General features: G+C 40.8%; 3 protein-coding genes across 5 annotated transcripts; 1 reads left to right on the top strand and 2 right to left on the bottom strand.

Annotated features, from left to right (window-relative positions):
- Positions 1-745: 745 nt before the first annotated feature.
- odad4 (outer dynein arm docking complex subunit 4) lies at positions 746-5,308 on the bottom strand. 3 transcript variants are annotated; one of them, XM_079564481.1, is made up of 11 exons: positions 5,103-5,308; positions 4,882-5,013; positions 4,283-4,436; positions 4,141-4,202; positions 3,896-4,055; positions 2,983-3,201; positions 2,391-2,598; positions 2,235-2,321; positions 1,130-1,326; positions 945-1,045; positions 746-854 (listed from the first exon to the last, which is right to left on the bottom strand). In XM_079564481.1, exons 1-11 carry the CDS (start codon positions 5,226-5,228, stop codon positions 795-797), a joined length of 1,506 nt encoding a protein of 501 aa, XP_079420607.1. In that variant the 5' UTR covers positions 5,229-5,308; the 3' UTR covers positions 746-794. The 3 variants fall into 3 exon arrangements, with proteins under 3 accessions (XP_079420607.1, XP_079420608.1, XP_079420609.1); XM_079564482.1 differs by lacking the exon at positions 5,103-5,308 and having other exon boundaries at positions 4,283-4,481; positions 4,882-4,999; XM_079564483.1 differs by lacking the exon at positions 5,103-5,308 and having other exon boundaries at positions 4,283-4,484; positions 4,882-4,991.
- A 683-nt stretch (positions 5,309-5,991) lies between these two features.
- Positions 5,992-18,850, bottom strand: dnajc7 (DnaJ (Hsp40) homolog, subfamily C, member 7). Its single transcript, XM_079564486.1, has 14 exons — positions 18,732-18,850; positions 17,743-17,831; positions 16,567-16,691; positions 16,225-16,338; positions 13,664-13,738; positions 13,464-13,582; positions 13,165-13,318; positions 11,007-11,171; positions 10,652-10,743; positions 10,315-10,388; positions 9,798-9,944; positions 9,569-9,721; positions 9,405-9,467; positions 5,992-7,160 (listed from the first exon to the last, which is right to left on the bottom strand). The coding sequence occupies exons 1-14, from the start codon at positions 18,803-18,805 to the stop codon at positions 7,123-7,125; spliced, it is 1,482 nt and encodes a 493-aa protein (XP_079420612.1). The 5' UTR covers positions 18,806-18,850; the 3' UTR covers positions 5,992-7,122.
- Positions 18,851-19,707: 857 nt separating this feature from the next.
- On the top strand, positions 19,708-20,931 carry nkiras2 (NFKB inhibitor interacting Ras-like 2). Its single transcript, XM_079565406.1, has 3 exons — positions 19,708-19,841; positions 20,117-20,358; positions 20,475-20,931. The coding sequence occupies exons 1-3, from the start codon at positions 19,748-19,750 to the stop codon at positions 20,715-20,717; spliced, it is 579 nt and encodes a 192-aa protein (XP_079421532.1). The 5' UTR covers positions 19,708-19,747; the 3' UTR covers positions 20,718-20,931.
- Positions 20,932-21,535: the final 604 nt, after the last annotated feature.

Here is a 21,535-nt window from a genome sequence, read left to right as displayed (position 1 = left end):
CTGTGGGCCAAAAACAATGATCGCAGTTGTGTCTGAATTTAGTTGGAGAAAGTCGTTTTGCATCCACAAACTGATCTGCTCGATGCAGTGACAGAGTGTAGGAGCAGTAGCAGTATTATGCAAATTGGTTGAAAGATCTTGCAGTCGACAATATTTACCACTACTTATATAACATTTTTATGGTTTCGTGGTTTTGAAGCAGCACAGTGTAAAGTGAGGAATACCAAATTAAAAATGTCAGGTTATTTTAACAAAGTTTGAAACAAATCCACCAACCAACATCCAAGCTACTACCTCACGCTAACGCCACAATTGGTTGGATTTTGTAACTTACAAAGTGCCATCAGCAATATATTTTTGCTCATTTATAGTAATTCAGTAGTTCATTCAGTCAGTTTTTTTCCTGGGGCAGCTCTGGGATTTTCTTTTACAATCAACTTATGTAAGCAGTGTATGATGCTCATTAAGAAGACCACTGTATATGAAATGAGAAGTTCTCATAATAACATATCAGCCATTCAGCCTTCCTGGTAAAGATAGCTATAAAGGGAAGAGGAAATACCCAGCAGTGTAGGCCTATGGCAATCCTAAAAGCAAAAGGCAAAACGGCAGCATGTTTTGCATGTTAAAAAAAAACTTCAAACTGATTTTTGGTAAATTTGCAAGTTTCATAATATTTTCCAACTGACCCCCACATAAAATCTAAAGACGTGCTCTTTGAAAAAAAAAACACAGTCTGCTTCTGCTTGTTTATTTTCGCATAATGTTTAGTAGTTTTATCGGCAAACTAACTACTATGCATTATCTTGAACATCCTTATTTTGTGGTAGGTGTCGTTTTGCTTCATCCAGAGCCTATAAAACAAAAGGGGAAACTAATTAAAAACATTTATTTGTTAATAGATTGAAATTTGACTGGGACTGCACAACACATTGGGCATGTACCTCTTGGATCGCATTTGTAGCTGTGTCATCATCCTGGTGCTTGGCATGGCTTAGGGCTATTTCAAAATGGGAGATAGAGGATTCATAGTTTCCAAGTTTCACTGCAATCAAAAAAAAAAAAGAAAAGGGTCAGGATGTGTTTAAATGACCAGAATCTTCATCAATAACACTATGAAATAAATTACATTCAGATTGTGCGAGTAAAACATTGGAATTCATCTGCCATTTGACATCTCCAGTATCATCTGCAGCAGCGACCGAACGGAGGCCGTATTTTCGGGCTTCTTCAAATCGGTTCAGCTTCAAATGCCATCGGCCGAGCTCATAAAACATCCATGCCCTCTCCACAGCATCATGGACCAGGGGAATCCTCTTCTCCTGACTACGAGGAGAGAAAGAGCTAAATATACTAGAAGTAAAACCACAATAGAGCAGGGCTGTATAGCGAAAATATAACACAGGTTTATTTTCGATAAACTTTTTAAAAGGGGTTAGATGCAAGTTGGCCATTTTATACTCACTACTGCCACCTCTGGTCATACATGTAACTGCGCCTTCTATATTAAGCTCGTGCAACAACTTTTTGAGTGACAGTGCAGGATTTTAGAGGCAGTTGTGGAGAATAGCTCATTCTACACTACAATTAACATTCTACAATTTCATAAAACACATGATTATACATGGTTAAAAATGACCTACTCCTGTTTCAAGTCAAATGAAAGTCTTAAAGAGCTGTCATAGTATAACCTACATATTTCTATAGACCTCTATTAGGTAAATCGATTAATTTAATATCCAAATTTGTTTGAAATTGTCGCCATATTGCTTTTGTATTAAATACAGGGATCGGGGGGAGACCTTCCCCAAGAAAATTGTTCACTTTCGATTTTAAGCAAGTTAAAGTTACTAGATGGAAGTTGTCATTTTGTACTCACTACTGCCACCTCAGCTCTTACACGTAACTGCACAACTTTTTGAGTGACAGTGCAGGATTTTAGAGGCAGATGTGGTGAATAGGTCTGAGCTCATTCTACACATTAGGACATTGCTGGAACATATATGAGGAGGAAAATACATCATTTTAACATTATTAAACTCCGTATAGTCCCTTTAACATGATTTGCACCCATTTCTTGGCCTGTTAGTACTTGTAAGGTTAAACACTATAAGGTGGTACTTGGTGTGAAAAGTTTGAGAACCACAGCTCTGAGCTTACATACACCAACAGCTGCTATGGAGGTGCCCTTATCACAACTTTGGGGAAAATGTGTCAGTTACTCATTGACCCACCACTCAATGGCCTGTTCAAACCGTCCCATCTGAGCGTGCACGCGGCCCATGCTGTCCAATGCTCTTGACCGGTCCTCATGAAGTTTACTGTTGACACAAAAAAAAACCAATAGGCACGTTCTATATTTTGCAACGCAACACGCCGTCCTGTCTCACCATTGCTCTGCCAACTCCAGATCTTTGCGATAATGGTCCAGTGCTTTGTCCGTGTCGCCGAGTTCGAAGTGGGCGTTTCCAATACATCTGTGAAGCATTTCTAAACACTCACTTTTATCCGGCATGTCTTTTGGTGACCACGTCTGTACAGTTTTCATGACTTCTTCGGCCTTTTTTAGACTAGCTTTTGCGTTGCCACACAACAATTCTGGGGAAAAGATAAATAAAAGATGTAAATTAGCTGCTATCTAAATTATGGCAACACAAGCTAAAGTATTGTCTTATATCTATATAGCAAGAAACAAAAAAAGATTTACACTCTTCTTGCAATGGATTATAGATTCAATATATTTTTAAGGAGGGCGTAATGTGTTAAAATAATGTTTGTCTTGGCTTCCTGAACAAAGCAAAGCAGCAACACCTTTTTGCAATGTTGCAAAGAGAGGCAACGCTACAGTAAAGTCACATATTTTTCATCAACAAAAAAAAACACATATATTTTCTAAATCAAATGTTTTGCTGTATGACTTTAAAATCCTACGAAAATGTCCCTATACAATTATTTTATTTTCATCAAATAAGAACCATTCACCTGATTCAATTTCATCCAGCCGCTTTACGAAAAACTGCATACGCTCTGAGCTGGAGCTGGACTTGGGCCGGGTCTCTTTGTGGCTGGACGTGCCGGCCTTTTGCACCACGATGGGTTTCTCGTTGTTCCTAAACTCGGTGCACGTCTCGATATAACTTAGGGAGCCTTTGACTATGTTATGCAGACTCTCTCCTTTCTTTGTGATAACTTTACCCACATCTGCAAATCAATTGAAAAATGTTTGTTTAAACCATATACATGCGTTTCCGATGACATCACACATAGTTCCGGCGGCCATTTTGAATACTGAAGTAGCATTATGCAGTACTACAACATGTAACAATATCTCTACTGAGGATGAAAATGAAAGACAACTGATTGACAGTGGCATTTTTATGTACTTGTAATCATTGCTCAATAAGATAACATGTTTATGTGATATAACCAAATGAGGCACAGACATAGCATGTCAACAGAGTCTCAGTCTGAGTTAGTGTTTAAGCTGCTCAAGACGTTAGCATGCTACCGGTTAGCAACTGTCAACACAATAAACACATGTGTGGCTCACATCTATGAACAATGAGGAAATACTACTTTAACAGCTCAGCTCTGACCTCTGTCACATGTTGTAGCCAAAGCTAGATGTTTGGAGTGTGGTTCAGGGCTTTCTGTTGGAGAGGTCGGAGTTGAGCTGTTGAAGCTAAATGCTAACCGGTAGCATGCTAATATCTTAAACACTGACACACTGTCAATCAGCTGTCTTTCTTTTATATCCTGAAAAGAGCTATTGTTACAAGTTGTAGTATAGTTCTACTTCGGTATTCAAAATGGCCACCATAACAACAAAAGTCACATGACTGAAAGGCATGTATAGGCAGTGATTCTCTCATGAGAATGTACAATAAGAAATCACCTTTATCTTTTAACAGATCCTCCAGATACTTTTTATCATGATAAAACTCTCCCAAAACCCGTTTCTCTTTTTTCTTGCTTTCGGGTCTTTTGGGAGTCGTTTGTGATTTCTTTTCTACCATCATTTGTTGGATTGCCGTTGCTGGATATTTTCTTCTCACCTGTGTCACAATCATAAGGATAAGCATATTTATATTGCTCTGTAGATCTGCATGATTCCTCCACTTTCATAGGACTGTCTCTCACCTCATCATCTTTTTGGAAAAAGCTGAGATCTCCTTTGTTTTCAAGTTTCACAGAAGAAGAACCTGAACAATTACACCAGTCAAAGTTACTGCATCGAGAGTAAGGCCAACATTAGATTTGGGTCAATAAAAAAAAGTCTTACTTCCAGTAGCGTTTTCTATGGCCTCCTGTGCTTTTTGGATGCCTACTCTAAACTTCTGAATCTCAGGTCGAATCTTCAACCCTCTGTGGTAGCACACTTTGGCGAATTCAAACTCTCCCATGTAATACAGTGCCTCTGCTTTCTGGTATAGTCCCTGCCAAAGGTGCACTGGTAAATGAGTTGTTTATTACGAACTTTGCTGCTGAACCAAGGGGGACACACAATAATTAAAAACTGTGTGGGATTATTAAATTGATAGCATGCCAGTTGTAATTATATTCCAAAATGTTGTCTGGTTCTCTTGATTTAGATTTAATACGGTCATGGTGCATTCAAGTTTTAATTCTGATTAAAGAATTAGTTGAGTAGTAGAGTAGAGTGTTGATAAGAGAACTTTAAAAAAAATTGATACAGGACAAAAATCCTAGTTTGTGAATGCACCTTTGCAGCTTCCAATAAAACTGTAGCATTATTAGAAGTAAACCAAAGAAGAAGAAAAAATCAGCATGTAGATACCTGTTTTGTTTTTTTGAGTTGATCTGTGTTACTCGAATAACCAGCTCTCCGTTACTTAGCAACACAGCTCATTCATACTATACCTCAAAATATGACTTGTCTCCCTTTAGAGAGTTCTCGGCCTCCTTCAAAGCCGTTTCAGGGTTGCCCATCGATAAGTAACATTTAGACAGACCAACATAGCAACTCCTGTCCTCTGGCCTTATAGACAGCGTCTATTAAAAAAAAAAAAAAAAGACAACCGGTTTTGCAACACAAGACACTGCACACAATGTATTTCTGTTCATTCACGTTTGCGAGTTACCTTCGTGTAGCTCTCTATGGCTTTCTTAAACTCGCCCTTGCGGAACAGCCAGTCTCCATCCGACACCAGAGTGTATAAAACGCCTTTCGGGTTTTCGTCCTCGTTGCCTAAATCTGTGTCCGACATTTTACTGCCTTAATTATTTAGTTTCGTGCAAATATAGCAACAATAACACGGGCGCGCAACTTCGGCCATCAGCCAACTGGTCTCCTAGCAACGGGGCCAACAAAAATGAAAAACACGGCGAGGAAATAGCGCCCTCGTGCGGCAGACTGATGTAGCTGCGGTGCCAATAATCAATTAACGATCAAAAGGGTACACATAAGTAACCTCTTAACCCCCACCGGAACCGAGCACATTTAAGCTTCTTGGGGGAAAAAAAAAGCATCAAAATGGCGACAAACACGAGACTAAAACGAGCGCAGCAAAAATACACAAAAACGGACAAAAAAGTGACAAAAACGTGATAAAGAAAAATAGCAACAAAAAATGACCAAAAAAAAAGCGATGAAAAAATGTGTGACAAAAAGGAACAAAAAAGCCACAATGTAGAAGCAAAAAAAGTGCTACAAAAGCCATGGGTAAAAAGGTATTTAAAAAAAAAGTGTCAACGGCAAACACGCAAGAAAAAAAAAAGTCCATTTTGATCAGTTTTGTTGGTCTTAGCTTTCAAATGAGTTGTTACACTGGCCAATAGCTCTCCAGTCAAGGAGCTTTTGAATTTGGGAGAAAATGCACTAAGTTAAGGTTAATCATACCATAACAGATGAGTTATATTGCATTTACTATGTAGACATAAGACATTTTGCAATTCTATATTAATCTCAGTCATCGTTTTTGCACATAAGTTCCGCCATAAAATAGACAACAGAGACATTTTGGAGGGAAACCCAGAAGAGGCCAACTTTATTGACATGGCTGGTACTTTTAAAGGTCGAAGAGAAGAGTTTTCACTGTAAGAGTGAAAACGCAGTGAGTTAAAGATGACTACAGCGTCCTTGTTTTTGATCGAAATCCCCACAATTGCAGGAGGTAATAGCTTCCATTATAATGCATTTGTTAGTGTTGTTTGAATTTTTCCTATTTGCACCTCTTCACTATTTTTGCACCATTTTGCCGAAGACAATTCCTACATTGTGAACCTCATTTCAAGGACATTGGGAATACAAATTATTCCAATTCTGAAATATCAGCGAGACAAGAAAACGATTACCTCCCAAATACTGCAATGGCGATTCTGTCAATAAAACATAAAGTGTCAATACATTGCAAATTTACAATAAATATACATATCAAAATAAAAAAAGAAAACAAAAAAACATACCTATAGTCACAAATTAACACTTTACATTCCAGTAAAATGTACATTGCAGCAATCTGTGAGAATGGCAACATCCAACATAAAACGCGAGACGAGGAGAGGCGGAGGCAAAACCGCGCCACCTCAGCCGTTTCCACCTCTGTAGTGTGTGTCCTTCACATTATTTCTATGGACGAGTGAAGGATACAGCGTTGTCTATCTGAAAACTGTGCTCCATTTGGGTTTTGATACAGAGGCACCAAGCAGTCTTCGAAAAAAGGGGTAAGTGTGTTGTTTTTTGCCCAGTGACTGTCTTTTAAAAAAATGAATATGCAAGCCAGTAACTTTCATGCACACCACCACAACATTGTTCGGGACTTTTTAAAAAGCACAAATTGTAATCTGTAGCTGCACTGAAATTTCTCCTCCTTCAGTGTTGATGGCAGCCATTGAAGTTTCTATAGTCTCGTAGGCCTAAATCATGTCTGGTAGTCCGAATTCAAGCACTTTTCAATGTGGTATGATATTTCCCGATTGCTTTAGCTGCTCCTAAATGGGTGTTTGATCGCTTTGCTGTAGGTGGTCATTGGGTTGCATTCATTCAGTCAATGGCATAGACACAGAACTGCCTTTGTAAACAGTCAGATATTAAATACAAATGGTTGAGTTGTGGGTCGTTGAAGTGTCTTTTTACTTTCTGAGGAAAGCACGATCCTCCAATTAACCAAACTGAAAGAAGAAATTGCCGGGTCCAGATGCTGGAGAAAAAAAAAAAAAGAAAAAGTTAAAGGATGTATAGGCAAAAATGTGTTAATCTCAGACAGATGTGGCTTCTTGTATGGATATTGTGCTGCTTAATAGACCCTTTCGCTGCTTACATCATCAGTGACATCAGCTGGAGGCAGGAAGTGATCGGGAGAAATGAGATTAAACTAAAACTAGCGATTATAAGTGCAAAACTACAACAAAGAAATGTGGTCCTGATGTGGCTTAAGGTGCAAGAACCAGAGGAATGACATTTGAGATGATAAAATAAGGTTTATCTGATATTTCCACAACAGTTAGACATTTGTTTATCGTTACTATGACAACAGCTACAATGGAAATACGTTTGTTAAGTGGTGACGTCACAGCTCTACTTCCGGGTCCCGAGATGTGCGAGAAACTACAAAAAACTCTTTAATACCACATCAATATTTCTGAAACTCAACAGAGAGTTACTTAGCATATTTATTTATCAGGTCCATTAGCCAAAAAATGCTGAACCTACTGCTATAAAAGTAATATTTACCAAAATCAATCCGAGTTAGCGGAGATAAATGCTAACAGGGCAGCAGCTACGGGGTCGGCCCGATGTTCCCCGGGTCCGATGTTCCCCGGGTCCGATGTTCCCCCGTACTTTGGGGAACATCGGTGTTCCCCGACCGATGCAAGCAGTGAACACGCCCCCCGCCTCTCTCTTCACCGCTTGGCACAGAGCGGCCCTGTACGCGCGGATAATGGAGCAACAAGCGGCTTGGTTCCGCTCATAACTAGCCTACTGATTAGGCTACTTTATAACATACTATAAGTCTTGTAGATCTCGTATTGTAATAGCCTACAACATTTTTGTACAACCTCAGAATAAGAACGTGTCGCAGTTTAGCAAGAGCAAACTCACCCACAGCCGCTTTTCTTTTTCGTAAACAGATCTCCCCCGTTTATCCTCGCAACCTGCTTGATTGGTTCGTTGTTGTAGCTCGATCGTGCGTAAATCCATGTTTTTTCTTGTGATTGTCCGTGAGCCCCAGCGTAGTCCATCACGCGGCGCGCGGAGAGCCAAGTGCAGCGGCTCGTGCCATAGCCGCTCCTAACTCTCAGCAAGTCTTTTCTGATGGCTGCACTCCAGCCTTATACACATTAAATTAGGGATCTTTTTACGAATGGGGCAACGCATTGCGTCCTCACTCCTCTCCCAGTGCCGCCGCCTGTCATGCGCGCATTACGCACTGTGCTTTGGCCATCAGCCGCTCTGCGGCCACTGAGACTGAATGACGTTGAACTGTATTTGCGCCGCTGTTTTTTTACATAAAAACGATCCATAGCCTATATTAAATGAGAACGCTGAGGAAACGCAGCAAAGGAAAAGTGATCAGGGCTTATGGCACAATTACGCGGCACCACGGGTGGACCTGTGAACACCCAATTTTGTCCAAGCCCACCCCACGGTCCTGATCATTCAGTGTTCACTGCCTCTCCAGGACAGAGACATCTGCGCGGTCTGCACCTGTGTCTGCAGGACGCGCACCTGGACGCGCATCTGGCTGTCTCTGTGCAGATAGTTGCATCGTGTACCAGTTCCTTGTGCCCCGACATGTCATCCCTGCTTGCACCCTCCGCTGTGACCGGCTCACTACAGGCTAACGTAGTGTTGGGGCATGAGTAGCCTACTTATATTTGCTGATGATTGTTTTACGTTTTGCCTGATGAATGAAGAGCACTGCATTATGCCTGTGCGTAAGTCTACCCTGATCGCATGCAGCGTTGGCACTTGTATTGACGGGGGAACATCGGGACTTTTTAATATGCGAGGTACCGATGTTCCCCGGGTCCGATGTTCCCCCGTCAATACAAGTGGGGGAACATCGGACCCGGGGAACATCGGACCCGGGGAACATCGGTACGCACCCGCAGCTACGCTAACACCGAAAATAGTGACTTTAGTAAATATTCCTTTTATAGCAGTAGGTGCAGCATTTTTGGCTAATGAGTCTGAGGCATAAGTAGGTTCAGTAACTCCCTGTAGCGTTTCAGAAATATTGATAGTTGTTTTTTTAAAAATTTTATGTTTTGTTCGCTGTCTCTGCTGGGACCCGGAAGTGGAAGTCGTGACACTTAACAAACGCATAGATAGGAATCTAGCTTCCCGCCTCCAGCTAAGCCCGGAATCTTTACAAACATTTAAAGGGTCTATACTGCGATATAGAAAATGTGGTAATGTATTGTGTGCAAACAAAACCTACCTTCAAAACTAAAACCACCAGGGCCACCGAAGAACGCCTTGAAAATGTTGTTAGCGTCAAAATCTGGTGGAGAAGAAATTAAAATGATTATCAGAAAACAGTGACAAGCAATATAGTCTTGGGACAAAAAAAGTCTGTGTTATGGGAAATCCCAGATGACCCACCTCCCATGTTCATGCCATCGTCCTCCAGGTCTTGCCCGCTGTCGTAGCGAGCTTTCTTCTTTGGATCTGAGAGGACGCTGAAGGCCTCCCCCACTTCCTTAAACTTTTTCTCCTCTTCCTTCTGCACCTCCGGGGTGGCGCTGCTGTGACGGTCTATAAGAGGACAGAAGGCCGGTTAAGAACGGCATATTATTATTTTTAAATATGGCATACTGTGAGTGGGCGTTACCGGGGTGATGTAAAAGCGCCCGTTTGCGATAGGCTTTCTTGATTTCCTCTTCTGTGGCGTTCTTTTCCACACCCAGGACCTTGTAATAATCTTTCCGTTTGCTTTTCTTCAGCTCCAACTGGGCATTTTTGAGGAGGTGTTTGTGCTCTGAAAGAATAAATAATTTAGAGCAACGGTATGTAGGATTTATTTAAACATTTCTTAAGCGTGACCCATCTGCGATTCCAGATGTGAAGTAAACATGGACTTTACTGATAACAGATGTGTTGATTTATTAAAAACTGCAAAACCATTTCACATGAAAAGTTGTTCATGCATTAAGCTGCTCGCAAAAAAACATAAAGGAATTTCTCTCACTTTCAAACTTCCAGGACTTGTACACAATAAAGTCATAAGTAAATACCACTAGGGCCACAAATATTAGGCAACAAGTATTATTTTTTATTCAAAAATGAATAGGGCAATTAGCAAACGTTATCAATATTCACCCGCGAGTGCTTTAGTGAACATTTCTCACCTTTTGTCTTCTCTGTCTGGTAAACCTTTTCATAGTCTCGAACTGCCTCTTCATACTGTTCTGTGTCCATATAACTGCAACAGACGTTTGGGTTTCACTGCATTATATACATATTTTAATCTATTCTATCTTTTGTAATACTGTGCATTTATATTACGCTATGAAGAGATTTGTAAAAAAGGGGCCTATTCCGCAACTAATGACTCTACGTTTTTTTCATTTTCATCCTTATTGGTGGTGTTGCTATTAATTGTTTTTGTGTGTTTACTGTTATTATGACAATGCAATTTCCCTTGTGGATCAACAAAGTCTGGTCTCATTTAACTGTATAACATACCATTGTGCTCTCCTTAAATAGGCCTTAATGTAGGTATCATCAAGTTTGATGGCCTTCGAGCAGTCTTCAACAGCCTGGTCTAGTTTCTTCAGCTGTAATGAGACAAAATATAAGCCAATTGAATGACTGAAAAGAAGTGAGTCAATACACAAATAGATATAAATATGATACAGAGAACCCCCCAGTCTTATAAATACAGTACATTAGGTTAATAAATAAATGAACGTGCTACAATGTTGTTCCCTCGTCACCAACAGATCATTTGAGCCATTGACAGCCAATTTTCCATAGCAACTATTCAGTGTCGTGGCCCAACAACAACAAATACACTCCAGAGGCATCTGCACAATCTCACCTTGGATCCCACGGTGGCTCTGTTACAGTACAGTTTGGCGTTAGTTTTGATGTTGTTGGGGTCTATTGTCAGAGCTTCTGAGTAAAGGTCATAGGCAGCTTCATAGTTTCCTTCTTTAAAAGCCTTGTTTCCTTCTTCCTTCTTGGCTTTTAGTGCTTTGGCATTCTGCAAATAGAACAAATAAATTTTTTAGAGAAATGTTTTCATTTACTGATACAGCAAAATAACAAAAACGCCTTAAATCACTGGACAACAATGTTAAAAATTCTACGTAATAACTAGGGGTGTAACGGTTCACGGGGATGTATTGAACCGCTTCGGTTCGGCCTGTTCGGTTCGGTCCACTTGCGTACCGTTTCAGTGTATTATTTTCATTAAATAATGTAAATTTATTATTAGCGTCATAAAGTGCCGCGGAACAAAGTGAAGCTGCATGAGTAGCTGAGAGAAACTCAGAAACTGCAGTCGTTGAAGGCGCTGGCTTTAAGTATTTGATTAAAAGTCTTGAGCCTCGCTACAATATCCCATCACGTCCGCACTTCAGCCAAAAAGTTATACCAGCGCTCAGAGCCGGTTCTTCCTATACGAAAACTACGCAAGGTGCGTAGTGTTGTTTCACTGATTAACCAACGCGTTGTTACGGGACAGGCTCTTCCAGCGCGCACTCACTCTCCGCCTACTTCGCCACATATAACACCAAAAAGGAGTAGTCTGCTGAAGTGAATGAGCAGGAGAGACCGACCACCTTCCCCCCCGTCTCTTCCAAAGCGCGAGTGCTTCTCCGCTCGTACCCCCGCTCGGCCGTCTGTTTCCCGGTTCCTCCGCGGCTGCATCACGTCACCCGTGTCCCGGGCGCAGCTCTCATGTTTTCTCTGCGCGGACTCTGGGCTGCAGCTCTGGGCCTCACTCTCATTTAAACTCTCTTCTTATTGTGTCTGGTGAGTCTAGAGTATCCGGACAGTAGTTTGGCGAATGGACGAGAGTAAAGCCGTTCTCCGTGCCCTTTTTGTTGAGTTGAATCCACATGGTTCTCATGAGCGCAGTTACTTACACGGATTGAGCGACTCACAGGCTAATTCTCAGCGGTAAGACAGAGACAACAGTCAGGAGCAGGTTTCAGTTAGTTTTAAATCAGCGGTTCCCAATCTGTGGGTCAGGGACCAGAGGTGAGAGAATGGGACCATTTGCCATTTACTATTTTAAAAAGGGAAATAGACTAGTAGTCGTCCTAAATCCCAGTCTCACAGTGGTTTAGTGGTTAGTGGTCCTCACTCAGGGGGTCGCTTTTATTTATTTTATGCAAGAATTCTATTGTGTATTGGCAGCTTTTCAAAAGAAAAAATGTGTTAGTTCTTATTTATTTGTACCGAAAATTAACCGAACCGAGCCCTCCAAAACCGTGAACCGAACCGAATACAATTTTAGCGTACCGTTACAGCCCTAGTAATAACTAAATATTAGGGATAAACAATTAACAACCAAATGGAAATTACAATCTTAATGCTCAAACTCAAACATTAATTCATTATATTTTTGTACTACATTCAAGCCTCCTCTCAAGCGTTAATATTTCTGAACTGTAAACAAGTGATTTTTCATTTTTAAACCAAAAAAATTATCGCCAAAAAAAAAAAGCAAGAGCTAAGAGATAATGACTAAATTCTTGATTGTGGTTAGAACTGCAATTTATGATTCAAAATTAAAGGTGCAGTATGCAACCTTTAATGCAAAAAAAGAAATGTTTAAATTTTTGCGTAATTGACCTTGTAGTTAGTGACCCAGTGGTCTCTTCAATGCTCCAGGATGAATTGTTTTATAGGTTTTCTGGTGAGAGGAGTGAAAACCTTCTGGAAAATTGATCCTAGAGCGTCCTAGAGACCACTACAACGGAAAGTAAAGGCACCATGCTGACCGCGCATACAGACACTGGGTCACTACAAGGTCAAATATGCACAAATATCTTTTTTTTTTCCACATAAAAAGTTGCATATTGCACCTTTAAGCTCGATTTCAGCAGGAAAATGTGAGAAAATATACATTGTCACTTTCTGTCATTTCAGTCCCAGTATGAATAATTTTGGTCCGAACTTTACATTGTCATACACGTTAGACTGACTAAACACACGCTTGACGCAGTTGAACACAGGCTTGTACTCACTCTGCAGGCGAGGCGGGCCTTGTCATGGTCTGGAGCCATGCGCAGCGCCTGGACAAAGAACTGGACGGCTTTATCAATGCAGTCTTCATAGTACAAGCACAGACCTCGCACATAAAGAGCGTCTGCGTTCGTGGAGTCCATTCGCAAGATGTCACTGGAAGGAAGCAAAGGTAACACATCAGTATGACAAGAGGGAAAAATAATCAAGCAAACCTAGATTCAGTAGAAGTTTCTTGATAAATGGAGGAAAATTACATACAGTACATTATACAGTTTGCCTTCATTTTCTACTTCCTCACCTTGCGACGGACTGGGCCTCTGGGTAACGTCCTAATAAGGCTAAGCACTCTGCCTTCAGTATCTTGAACCTGTGACACGCTGTGGCTGTTTCCAAGGCACGGTCCATGCAAAACACGACCTAAGAACCAAAATAAAGCTTAGCCAGTCTGCATTAGCTTGGCAAGACACAATTAACATTTAGAAGGAAAATACTGCGTACCATTCTGAAGTCTCTCTTGTCGAATCCGATCTCTGCCATTCTCTCGTATTCAAGGATGGACTCTGCGTTTTTGATCTACACATATTCACAACGTTGTTTAAAGAGGGGGTATTATGCTTTTTTCAGCCACATAGCACCAGTCTATATCACACTACAATGATGACGAGACCGTCTGTTGGTCTGTAAATGCAGTGAATTAGAATAACTGCCTTGTATAAAATTGCTCTTTCAAAATGGTGGTAGCAAATGACTTGAAATAGGCCCCTGTCTCTTTAAGAACCTCTGACCCTTTCCGACACGCCCCCTCCACACGCTGTCTGTGGCATCACAACAAACACTACGCTCGTTGTCTCAACTGTATTGAAACTACGATCGGTGCATTTTACTTTTTATTGTTGGAAAGGACCTACTGTTTATCACTTTGTGAACAATGGCCACACAGGATATTATTTGGAGACAAACCTTCCACACCGGACGCTTGGAAGGGGCTCTTGCCTGAAAAATAACTGCTGTTTGGAGGCTCTCTCTTTGCATCTGCCATGCCCTATGGATCTCTAACTATACCCCCATGGACGACACCAGGATCTGCAGGAGCCCATACGATTCAAAAGACGGACATTATCTGTGCAGGTGGACAGTGGTTTTTCGAGGTTACCCGTTAGCTTGTTATAATCGACTACAGCTCATTGTTGATGAAAAGTCTGCAATAAACCACAAATGTGTAAAGCCAGGCTCATTGTGTGATCATCGTAAAGGCTGCTTCGAGTAGTTGCTGCTTTATTGACGTTATTTGTGCATAATATGCTGCCTGTTTTCAATGAATGTTGTGAAGGTGAAGGTTGTTAGCTTGTCGCGGCTAATAGTGCCTTAGCTCCGGGAGAAACCACTCGGCTACGACTCACTGTAGATGAAATGTGAGCAATAAACTACACAATCAACAAGCCAGGCTCCGTGTGTGATCACCATAAAGGCTGCTTCAAGCAGTTGCCTGTTTTAGTGACGTTTTCAATGCATAATATGCTGCTTGTATTCAGTGAATTTTCCCGTTAGCTTGTCGCGGCTAGCTTGTTAGCTCCGGGAGAAAACCACTCGGCTATGACCCATTGTAGATGAAATGTGAGCAATAAACTTCCAAATCAACAAGCCAGGCTCCGTGTGTGATCATTGTTATCGGTTCTTCATGTGTGTGGTGGTTTTATTGACTTTATGTGTGCATATTTCTCGTTTTCACGTGATGACTCGAGGTTTAGCTTAGCATTAGCTTTCTCCGGAGGCTCTGTGCATCATCAAGGCCCAGCGCAGAACCAGACACTGAAATAAGCGTTCTTGTCACCGGTTTTAATCCTGGGTGTTTCGGTAACAGAAACACTGATGTGTGTCTTTGTAAAAGTCTGCTGTGGCTCCGGTTCACAACACATGAAGCTAATCCTCCATGATGACTCTGTTTACATCTTAGGGCTAGACACTGCGGCGAGGGGGTTCTGCTGAGGGGCAGTGGTTGGTTACTCGGCTGGTGACGAAAGGTCGGAGGCGTATCCTGGAGGTCGGAGGCGTTTCCTGAAGGAATCAGGCGTTTTATCCCTAAAATGGCTGCCATCGGAGTTTTTACAGATTACTCGAAAATACGTGAATGTGCTAAGGCAACACTTCAGGCATGTTTTTAATGAGGGAATGACTTAATAACATGATGTAAAGCTTGAAAAAGTCGATTTTGCATAATAGGCCCCCTTTAAATACACAAACATCATTTTCTGGTTTGGGTGTTCGTTTGTCAAACCTAAAACGTCCAAGATGTTATGTCAGAGGAACCGTCACTTCATGTTTATATTGCAATGTATTTTATTGTTATCTTAAAGAGACTAGATGCAAGCTGGTCATTTTATGCTCACTAGTGCCACCTCAGGTCTTATGCGTAACTGCAATCTCTATATTAAGCTCGTGCAAGACGGCACTTCGAACTGAAGTAACAACTTTTTGAGTGACAGTGCAAGATTTTAGAGGCAGTTGTGATGAATAAGTCTGGGCTCATTTTACACATTAGGACATTGTTGGAACAAGTAGGGGGATGAAAATACTTAGTTTTAACATTTTTAAACCATGTATAGTCCCATTAATATAAGTTTTGAATTATGATTGCAAACAAGACAACATTTATAACAAAATTTCAAATTTGGAGTTGTATTGACCAAATTGTGTCCTTATTGTTTGCTAGGAAAAGTAGTGTGTTTCCTATGTCCCACAAAAATCCCAAATTAATAATCAAGTCAGCCAACATTTTTCAGCAGTTTCAAGATGCATAGAATCTCATTTGGATTTGCGTCACTGATAAGACTGGAGACGCTGCCTCAAGCCTGTGTCCTCATTGTGCGCTTATAAAATGAGGTCAACGGGCAAACAGTGTCACCCAAAACTTGGTGTCACGGCGCACTCTAGTTAATCTCTCCTTAAACCCGATGTGTCACTCTTTCCCACTGTCCCACTGTATTGGCGCACAAGTCTGGCCCGTAGCTTGAGAGGCTTATCATTTTTCAGATAAGATACGTCATGTTTTTCCCACTCACCTCCTGCGGAGCCTGGCTGGTGTCCGGCTCCAGCTCCAAAACGCGCTGGAAACAGCGGACCGCAGCCATAGCGTTTCCGAGAGACAGGTGACATTTTCCCTCTCGCAGATGACCCTGTAGTAAATGATTACACGTGAGAAATCAGAACGCCATAGTCGAGAGATGAGATCACCTTTTTTCTTTTTTTTTCTTTTTTACAAATTAAGCCACAATATTTTGGATTCTGCTGCATGCTTGTAATAAGAGCCATACTATCTGGTCAATACAATAAGCTCTGTAGGAATGTGAGTTTGTGGGACGTTATTGCGTTACAACACAAGGTTAGCAGGAAACGCCACGTGCCTTTGTAAAGTTGTTGTCTAGCCGTACGGCTTGTTGCGAGTCCTCTAGAGCCTCTCTGTATCGACACAACATCATCAGTGTGGCCGCACGATTCCCATAGTAACTAGCATTCTTGGGGCACATGTCTGCAATAAACAAATGAAACCAAGAAAAGATTCCATTAACTCCAACTCTTATCCTAATTACACTGAGGCAATAGAATGTGAACACAAGCATTATCATTTTTAGGGGGAATACCAAGTGACATGGATAGTGTAAAGGTATCCTTGTTGTGTGGAATGAAATAAACAAAAACATGTCCTGCAAATGCACACTGTCGTTGTGTCCTTGGGCAAGACACTTCACCCAACTTGCCTCCAGTGTCGGCGAACACTTGTGTATGAATGAGAGAGTGAATGAGTGACTGGTTCCTTAATGGTATGGTATGGTTTTCATTTAGACAGGGACAGAGCACGATTTAAAATTGACCAAAAGGAAAGATGCATTGTACCAGGTTATTGCAAAAATGCCAATTTCCACCTGTAGACCCTGGGCAGGTTGATCTTACAGAACAAAAACTGATTTTAAATGTAGATGAATATTCCGTGACCATGGATTTATACATTTTAACATCATCATTAACATACATTTAATTTAAATACGTTTGAAACATTATAACATTTTCTACCAGTCCTTTTTCTAGGTGAACGGGCGCTCCCTCATGACGTCGTTTCAGATCATGAGTGCAAGTTTGATTTCCTAGAAGCCATTTTTTAGTCAAATGCGCAAATCTTTTGAATGTCGCACATGCAATAATCTCTGTTGGCAGTGTGTTCCACTGACCCATTGCGATAACAGAGAAGGCAGCACTGTAAAGCGCTTTGGGCATGATAAAGGTAGGAAAGTGCTATATAAATAGAGTCTATTTACCATTTGTGTTCATGTGGCATTTCTTTTGACATGAATTTCTTAAATAAGCAGACATTGAAGGATCTTCCAGATTAGTCATGTAAATAAATGTGGGAGAAATGTAGTAAAAAACAAAGATTGAGAGTTGTGAGGGAAAATTAAAAAAGAACGAGCACATATTCAGACGGAGCTGTTACGGTCTTATTGCAGAGGGAATATAGGATCTCTTAAAAAGGGAGAAGAGCTCAGTATAATGGCATCTGAGCTGTATAAAGTGGACATAATTACCAATTGCCTTGGTGTAGAAGTTGAACGCTTCAGCATAATCCTTTTTGACGTAAAAGGCATTTCCTTGCTCTTTGAAGCCTTCAGCCTCCCTGTAACAAAGTCAGACAGACACAACAATCAAGCGGGTGAAAAAGAGACCAGTGTTTCAAATTAATAAGAGGTGGTGAAAGGAGTCCCCTCCCAATTACATTGTTTGCATCAGGCATAAAAGGAAGAGTATACAATTGACTCTAGTCTTAGATTACTGTTCATCCTTCTAAAATAATAGCCTACATAGAAGCACTACCTGACTATTAACTCCAAAGCTAGATGATGATTCAAATAAGGATCTGCCACCAAGGTCATATTTGTGACGGAATTGCTCGTGTCGACTAATGCAAAATCTTTTCCAAGTGTCACCTTTCCCGATTTGAAACAGAGGGGTGTCTATGAATAACTAACTACACAATCAAAACCACGTGTCCATGAATGTGAATGACAGTGCACGGGGGTGAACTAAACATAGAAAGAGCCAAAGCAGCAGCAGCAGCGGCACAGTGGTCAAACATGTTACTATTTTGTGGAGCAGAGCAGAGCCAGGAACATATGACACCATGCTCAGTCAGGGCAAGTGCCATGCCTTTTTTTGGAAACCATCCACCTTTTTCGGTCACGAACACGTTGATGAGACACGGGGGAACAGAAACCGAAAGATAAATGCAACACAGATTTGACAACCTATCAAACTGTTAGATCACGCTTCGAGGGACACATTAAAAGAGTACAGTTGCCGCTGCAGAGTAAATACAGCACAACAGCAGCTGGCAAAGCAAGCAACACCAGGGCAACACACACAGCCAGTCAGTCTCAGGCCAGATTTAGCTTAGCGTGTTGCTGCGTGTTCATTATGCGGCAACTGACACTGTCACGCGCGCGATCTCGCGGAGCAACGGCGTAACTGCTCGCACACGGACGCCTGCTGCTGACAATACAAGCGCGATCCGTCCTACCTTTCTATTTCCTCGTCGCTGATTATTTCCAAGTCCGGGTCCATGTTCACAGCATCACTCTGCTCCGCCGCCATTTTGCCGTCAACGACGAGGGGCGTGGCCTGAGACTGCAGTGGTTACGTCCCTACGTAGACTGTAAACAGGAAGTGTCCCTCAAAAAAGGTAAACAGGACAAGCTTTCGATCAATCTGAGTTGAAATTAGAATCATTGACCAGATAATGCATTGTGTTTGGGGTATATGTTGAGGATGGGTAGCTGTTGATAGTTATGTAATAATGTTGTTCAGGAAGTGGATTGAATGTGGTTTGTAAAGCTAGCTATAATGCTATCTTCCCTTGCTAAAACATGTTAGCATGCCTTTTAGCTCTGAGAGAAACTGGATCGTTCTGTTTACAATACTAACAGCGTTTTTTGCAGTAGATATTCTGTAGCTCGCTGAATTGACGAAGTATTGGTCAAGAATCAGAAACACAAATGAGGCACTGCGGACGTGTTAATAAAGCTTACCATACAAAAAGTAAATATCAAGCATTGGCTTAAATGACTTGAATTGAGGAAGTGCAACTTGTTTTCAGCGGTTTTCACTCATCACTTTTTTCCCCTGATCTGACCAAGTTTACTTTGCTAGTTTAAGGACATTTCAGACTGGTTTTAAGGTAAATCTCGCTTGAATTAAGCAAGCAAAACTGCCAATGGGATAAGACCAATTTTCTTACCCTCTTGGCAAAGATAAATTACGAAATGTAGGGAAACTAGTCTCAGAACAAGTGAAATAATCTATGTCAAAGTCCTCAGCTAAATCTTAACTAGCCCAAATTTGTATTATGCACAAATTGAGACATTTAAACTAATCGAGTTAATTACTTTTTGCATAATAGCATTGACCCCTGCTACTTCATAAAACTAGTATGTTCTTGAAAGTGTTCATAGCATTGTTGTATCTTGTTATATTGGGCACTTCTAACATTTATGTCATTCCCTTCTAGGTTTTCTAGCTTGAGGGAAGGATAGCATCATGGGCAAGAGCTGCAAAGTAGTAGTTTGTGGGCAGTCTGCTGTGGGTAAAACTGCTGTGCTGGAACAACTGCTGTATAACAACCATGTGGCAGGTAGGACACTTTGAAATTATTCTATAAACTGTGAATGTCTTTCATTACATCATTGTTGTGAATATTGTTTCACAGTAAGATTTTATCATTGACTGATTTGTGTGCTTAGTGATGAGCAATGTGACAGCCTCATTATATTGGTGTGTAAATAGAGGACTTACATAACTTACTTTATGTGTTTAATTATTCCTGTGAAAGAGAAATTGCGATTTCTAATGTTGCCATTTAAGTATTGCATTAATGAAACGGTTATATAATCAGAATTATGATTTTAGGCTCAGAGCCCATGGAGACACTTGAAGACATCTACATTGGCTCCATAGAGACTGATAGAGGAACTCGGGAGCAGGTTCGTTTCTATGACACTCGTGGACTTCGTGATGGGATGGAGTTTCCTCGACACTACTACACTTTTGCAGACGGCTTTGTGCTGGTTTATAGCATTGACAGCAAAGAGTCCTTTAAGAGAATGGAGGCCCTTAAAAAGGACATTGATCGTCACAGAGACAAGAAAGAGGTAATGGCCGTCTAAAGGGTTACATTCTTAGTCACAGGAATATTTCATCCATCCACAATTAAGAGCATGACACCTTATGTGATTGTATTGAGCTTGATGGTTTTGCTGATCTACAGGTAACTATTATTGTGCTGGGAAACAAGCTGGACAAGCCGGATGAGCGGAGAGTGGACTCGAACATGGCGCAGAATTGGGCCAAGAATGAGAAAGTCCGTCTGTGGGAGGTGTCAGTGGTCGACCGACGCACTCTCATCGAACCATTTGTGTTTCTGGCCAGTAAAATGACACAACCTCAGAGCAAATCTACCTTTCCTCTCAGTAGAAATAAAAACAAAGGGAGTGGGTCCACTGACAGTTGAATAAGCAGGGAAAGTTATTATCTCAAAAATGTGAGGGGAAAAAGTGATTGTTGTTTTAAAGGGATCATTATGAAGGACCATAATGCTGTTATTCAAATATCTTTGCATATCAGAAAAATATTTAATATTTACTGCTGTTTGTGCACATATTGTACATCATGAGAGCATCAAATCTGGGCATTTTTATTTGCATTTACCTATAAATTTTATCTGTTCATAGCAAGAAGTGACTTTTTAAAACAAAAACAAAAAAATATATAGTTTACCTAAAAAGTGTGTTAATTGTGGGTTGATTGGCCCAAACCAATCTGCTTGGAGATTGTTTTTTAAAATGATTTTGATTGACTATTTTAATGTGATACTACTACATTGTCAACATTTGTTGTCAATACTTGACAATTACTTGGCAATGTAAGACATATCAGGTCTTTTGTACTCCAATGCAAAAACTAAACTAAATGTCCTGATTGATACAAGGCAACATTATACCTTGACAATATACCTAAAAATGAATACACAATGAAATGTGCAGAAAACAGTAATCTCACACTGCTGCCTACTTCCTTCCTCACTGCTGAGATGAATGTGAATGTTAATAATAATTGTAAAGTGCCATTACATTGTACTTTAGTTGAAATACATAAACACAATCTTCCTCCAGCTGATTATGGAAGTTACGTCTCTTAGTAGTGACCTGCCACCCCAATAGTTTGATGAAAATGTAGCTTTTGAAACAATTTGTTACTGAAAAAATTTAATCTTATTTTGACATTCCATAAAGGTCACAAACTTGCACACTGTGAGAGACCAGTTCTCAT

The sequence above is a fragment of the Gobius niger genome (assembly GCF_951799975.1).
Source record: "Gobius niger genome assembly, chromosome: 10".
Lineage (NCBI taxonomy): Eukaryota > Metazoa > Chordata > Actinopteri > Gobiiformes > Gobiidae > Gobius > Gobius niger.
The sequence above is the reverse complement of the archived record's forward strand: the minus strand, read 5'-3'. Positions and strand labels throughout refer to the sequence as shown.

Bases quoted from the DNA above. Each gene is read 5' to 3' on its own strand.
- odad4 (XM_079564481.1), bottom strand. From the start codon at position 5,228: ATGTCGGACACAGATTTAGGCAACGAGGACGAAAACCCGAAAGGCGTT. The intron at 3,202-3,895 runs GTGATTTCTTAT...ATTGATTTGCAG, and splicing joins GGATCTGTTAAAAGATAAAG to ATGTGGGTAAAGTTATCACA. The intron at 855-944 runs GTACATGCCCAA...TTTGTTTTATAG, and splicing joins CTACAAATGCGATCCAAGAG to GCTCTGGATGAAGCAAAACG.
- nkiras2 (XM_079565406.1), top strand. From the start codon at position 19,748: ATGGGCAAGAGCTGCAAAGTAGTAGTTTGTGGGCAGTCTGCTGTGGGT. The intron at 19,842-20,116 runs GTAGGACACTTT...TTATGATTTTAG, and splicing joins GTATAACAACCATGTGGCAG to GCTCAGAGCCCATGGAGACA. The intron at 20,359-20,474 runs GTAATGGCCGTC...GCTGATCTACAG, and splicing joins GTCACAGAGACAAGAAAGAG to GTAACTATTATTGTGCTGGG.
- dnajc7 (XM_079564486.1), bottom strand. From the start codon at position 18,805: ATGGCGGCGGAGCAGAGTGATGCTGTGAACATGGACCCGGACTTGGAA. The intron at 16,339-16,566 runs GCACGTGGCGTT...CATTTACTACAG, and splicing joins TAGACAACAACTTTACAAAG to GGTCATCTGCGAGAGGGAAA. The intron at 13,739-16,224 runs GTGAGTGGGAAA...GAATATGTGTAG, and splicing joins CCAGCCAGGCTCCGCAGGAG to ATCAAAAACGCAGAGTCCAT.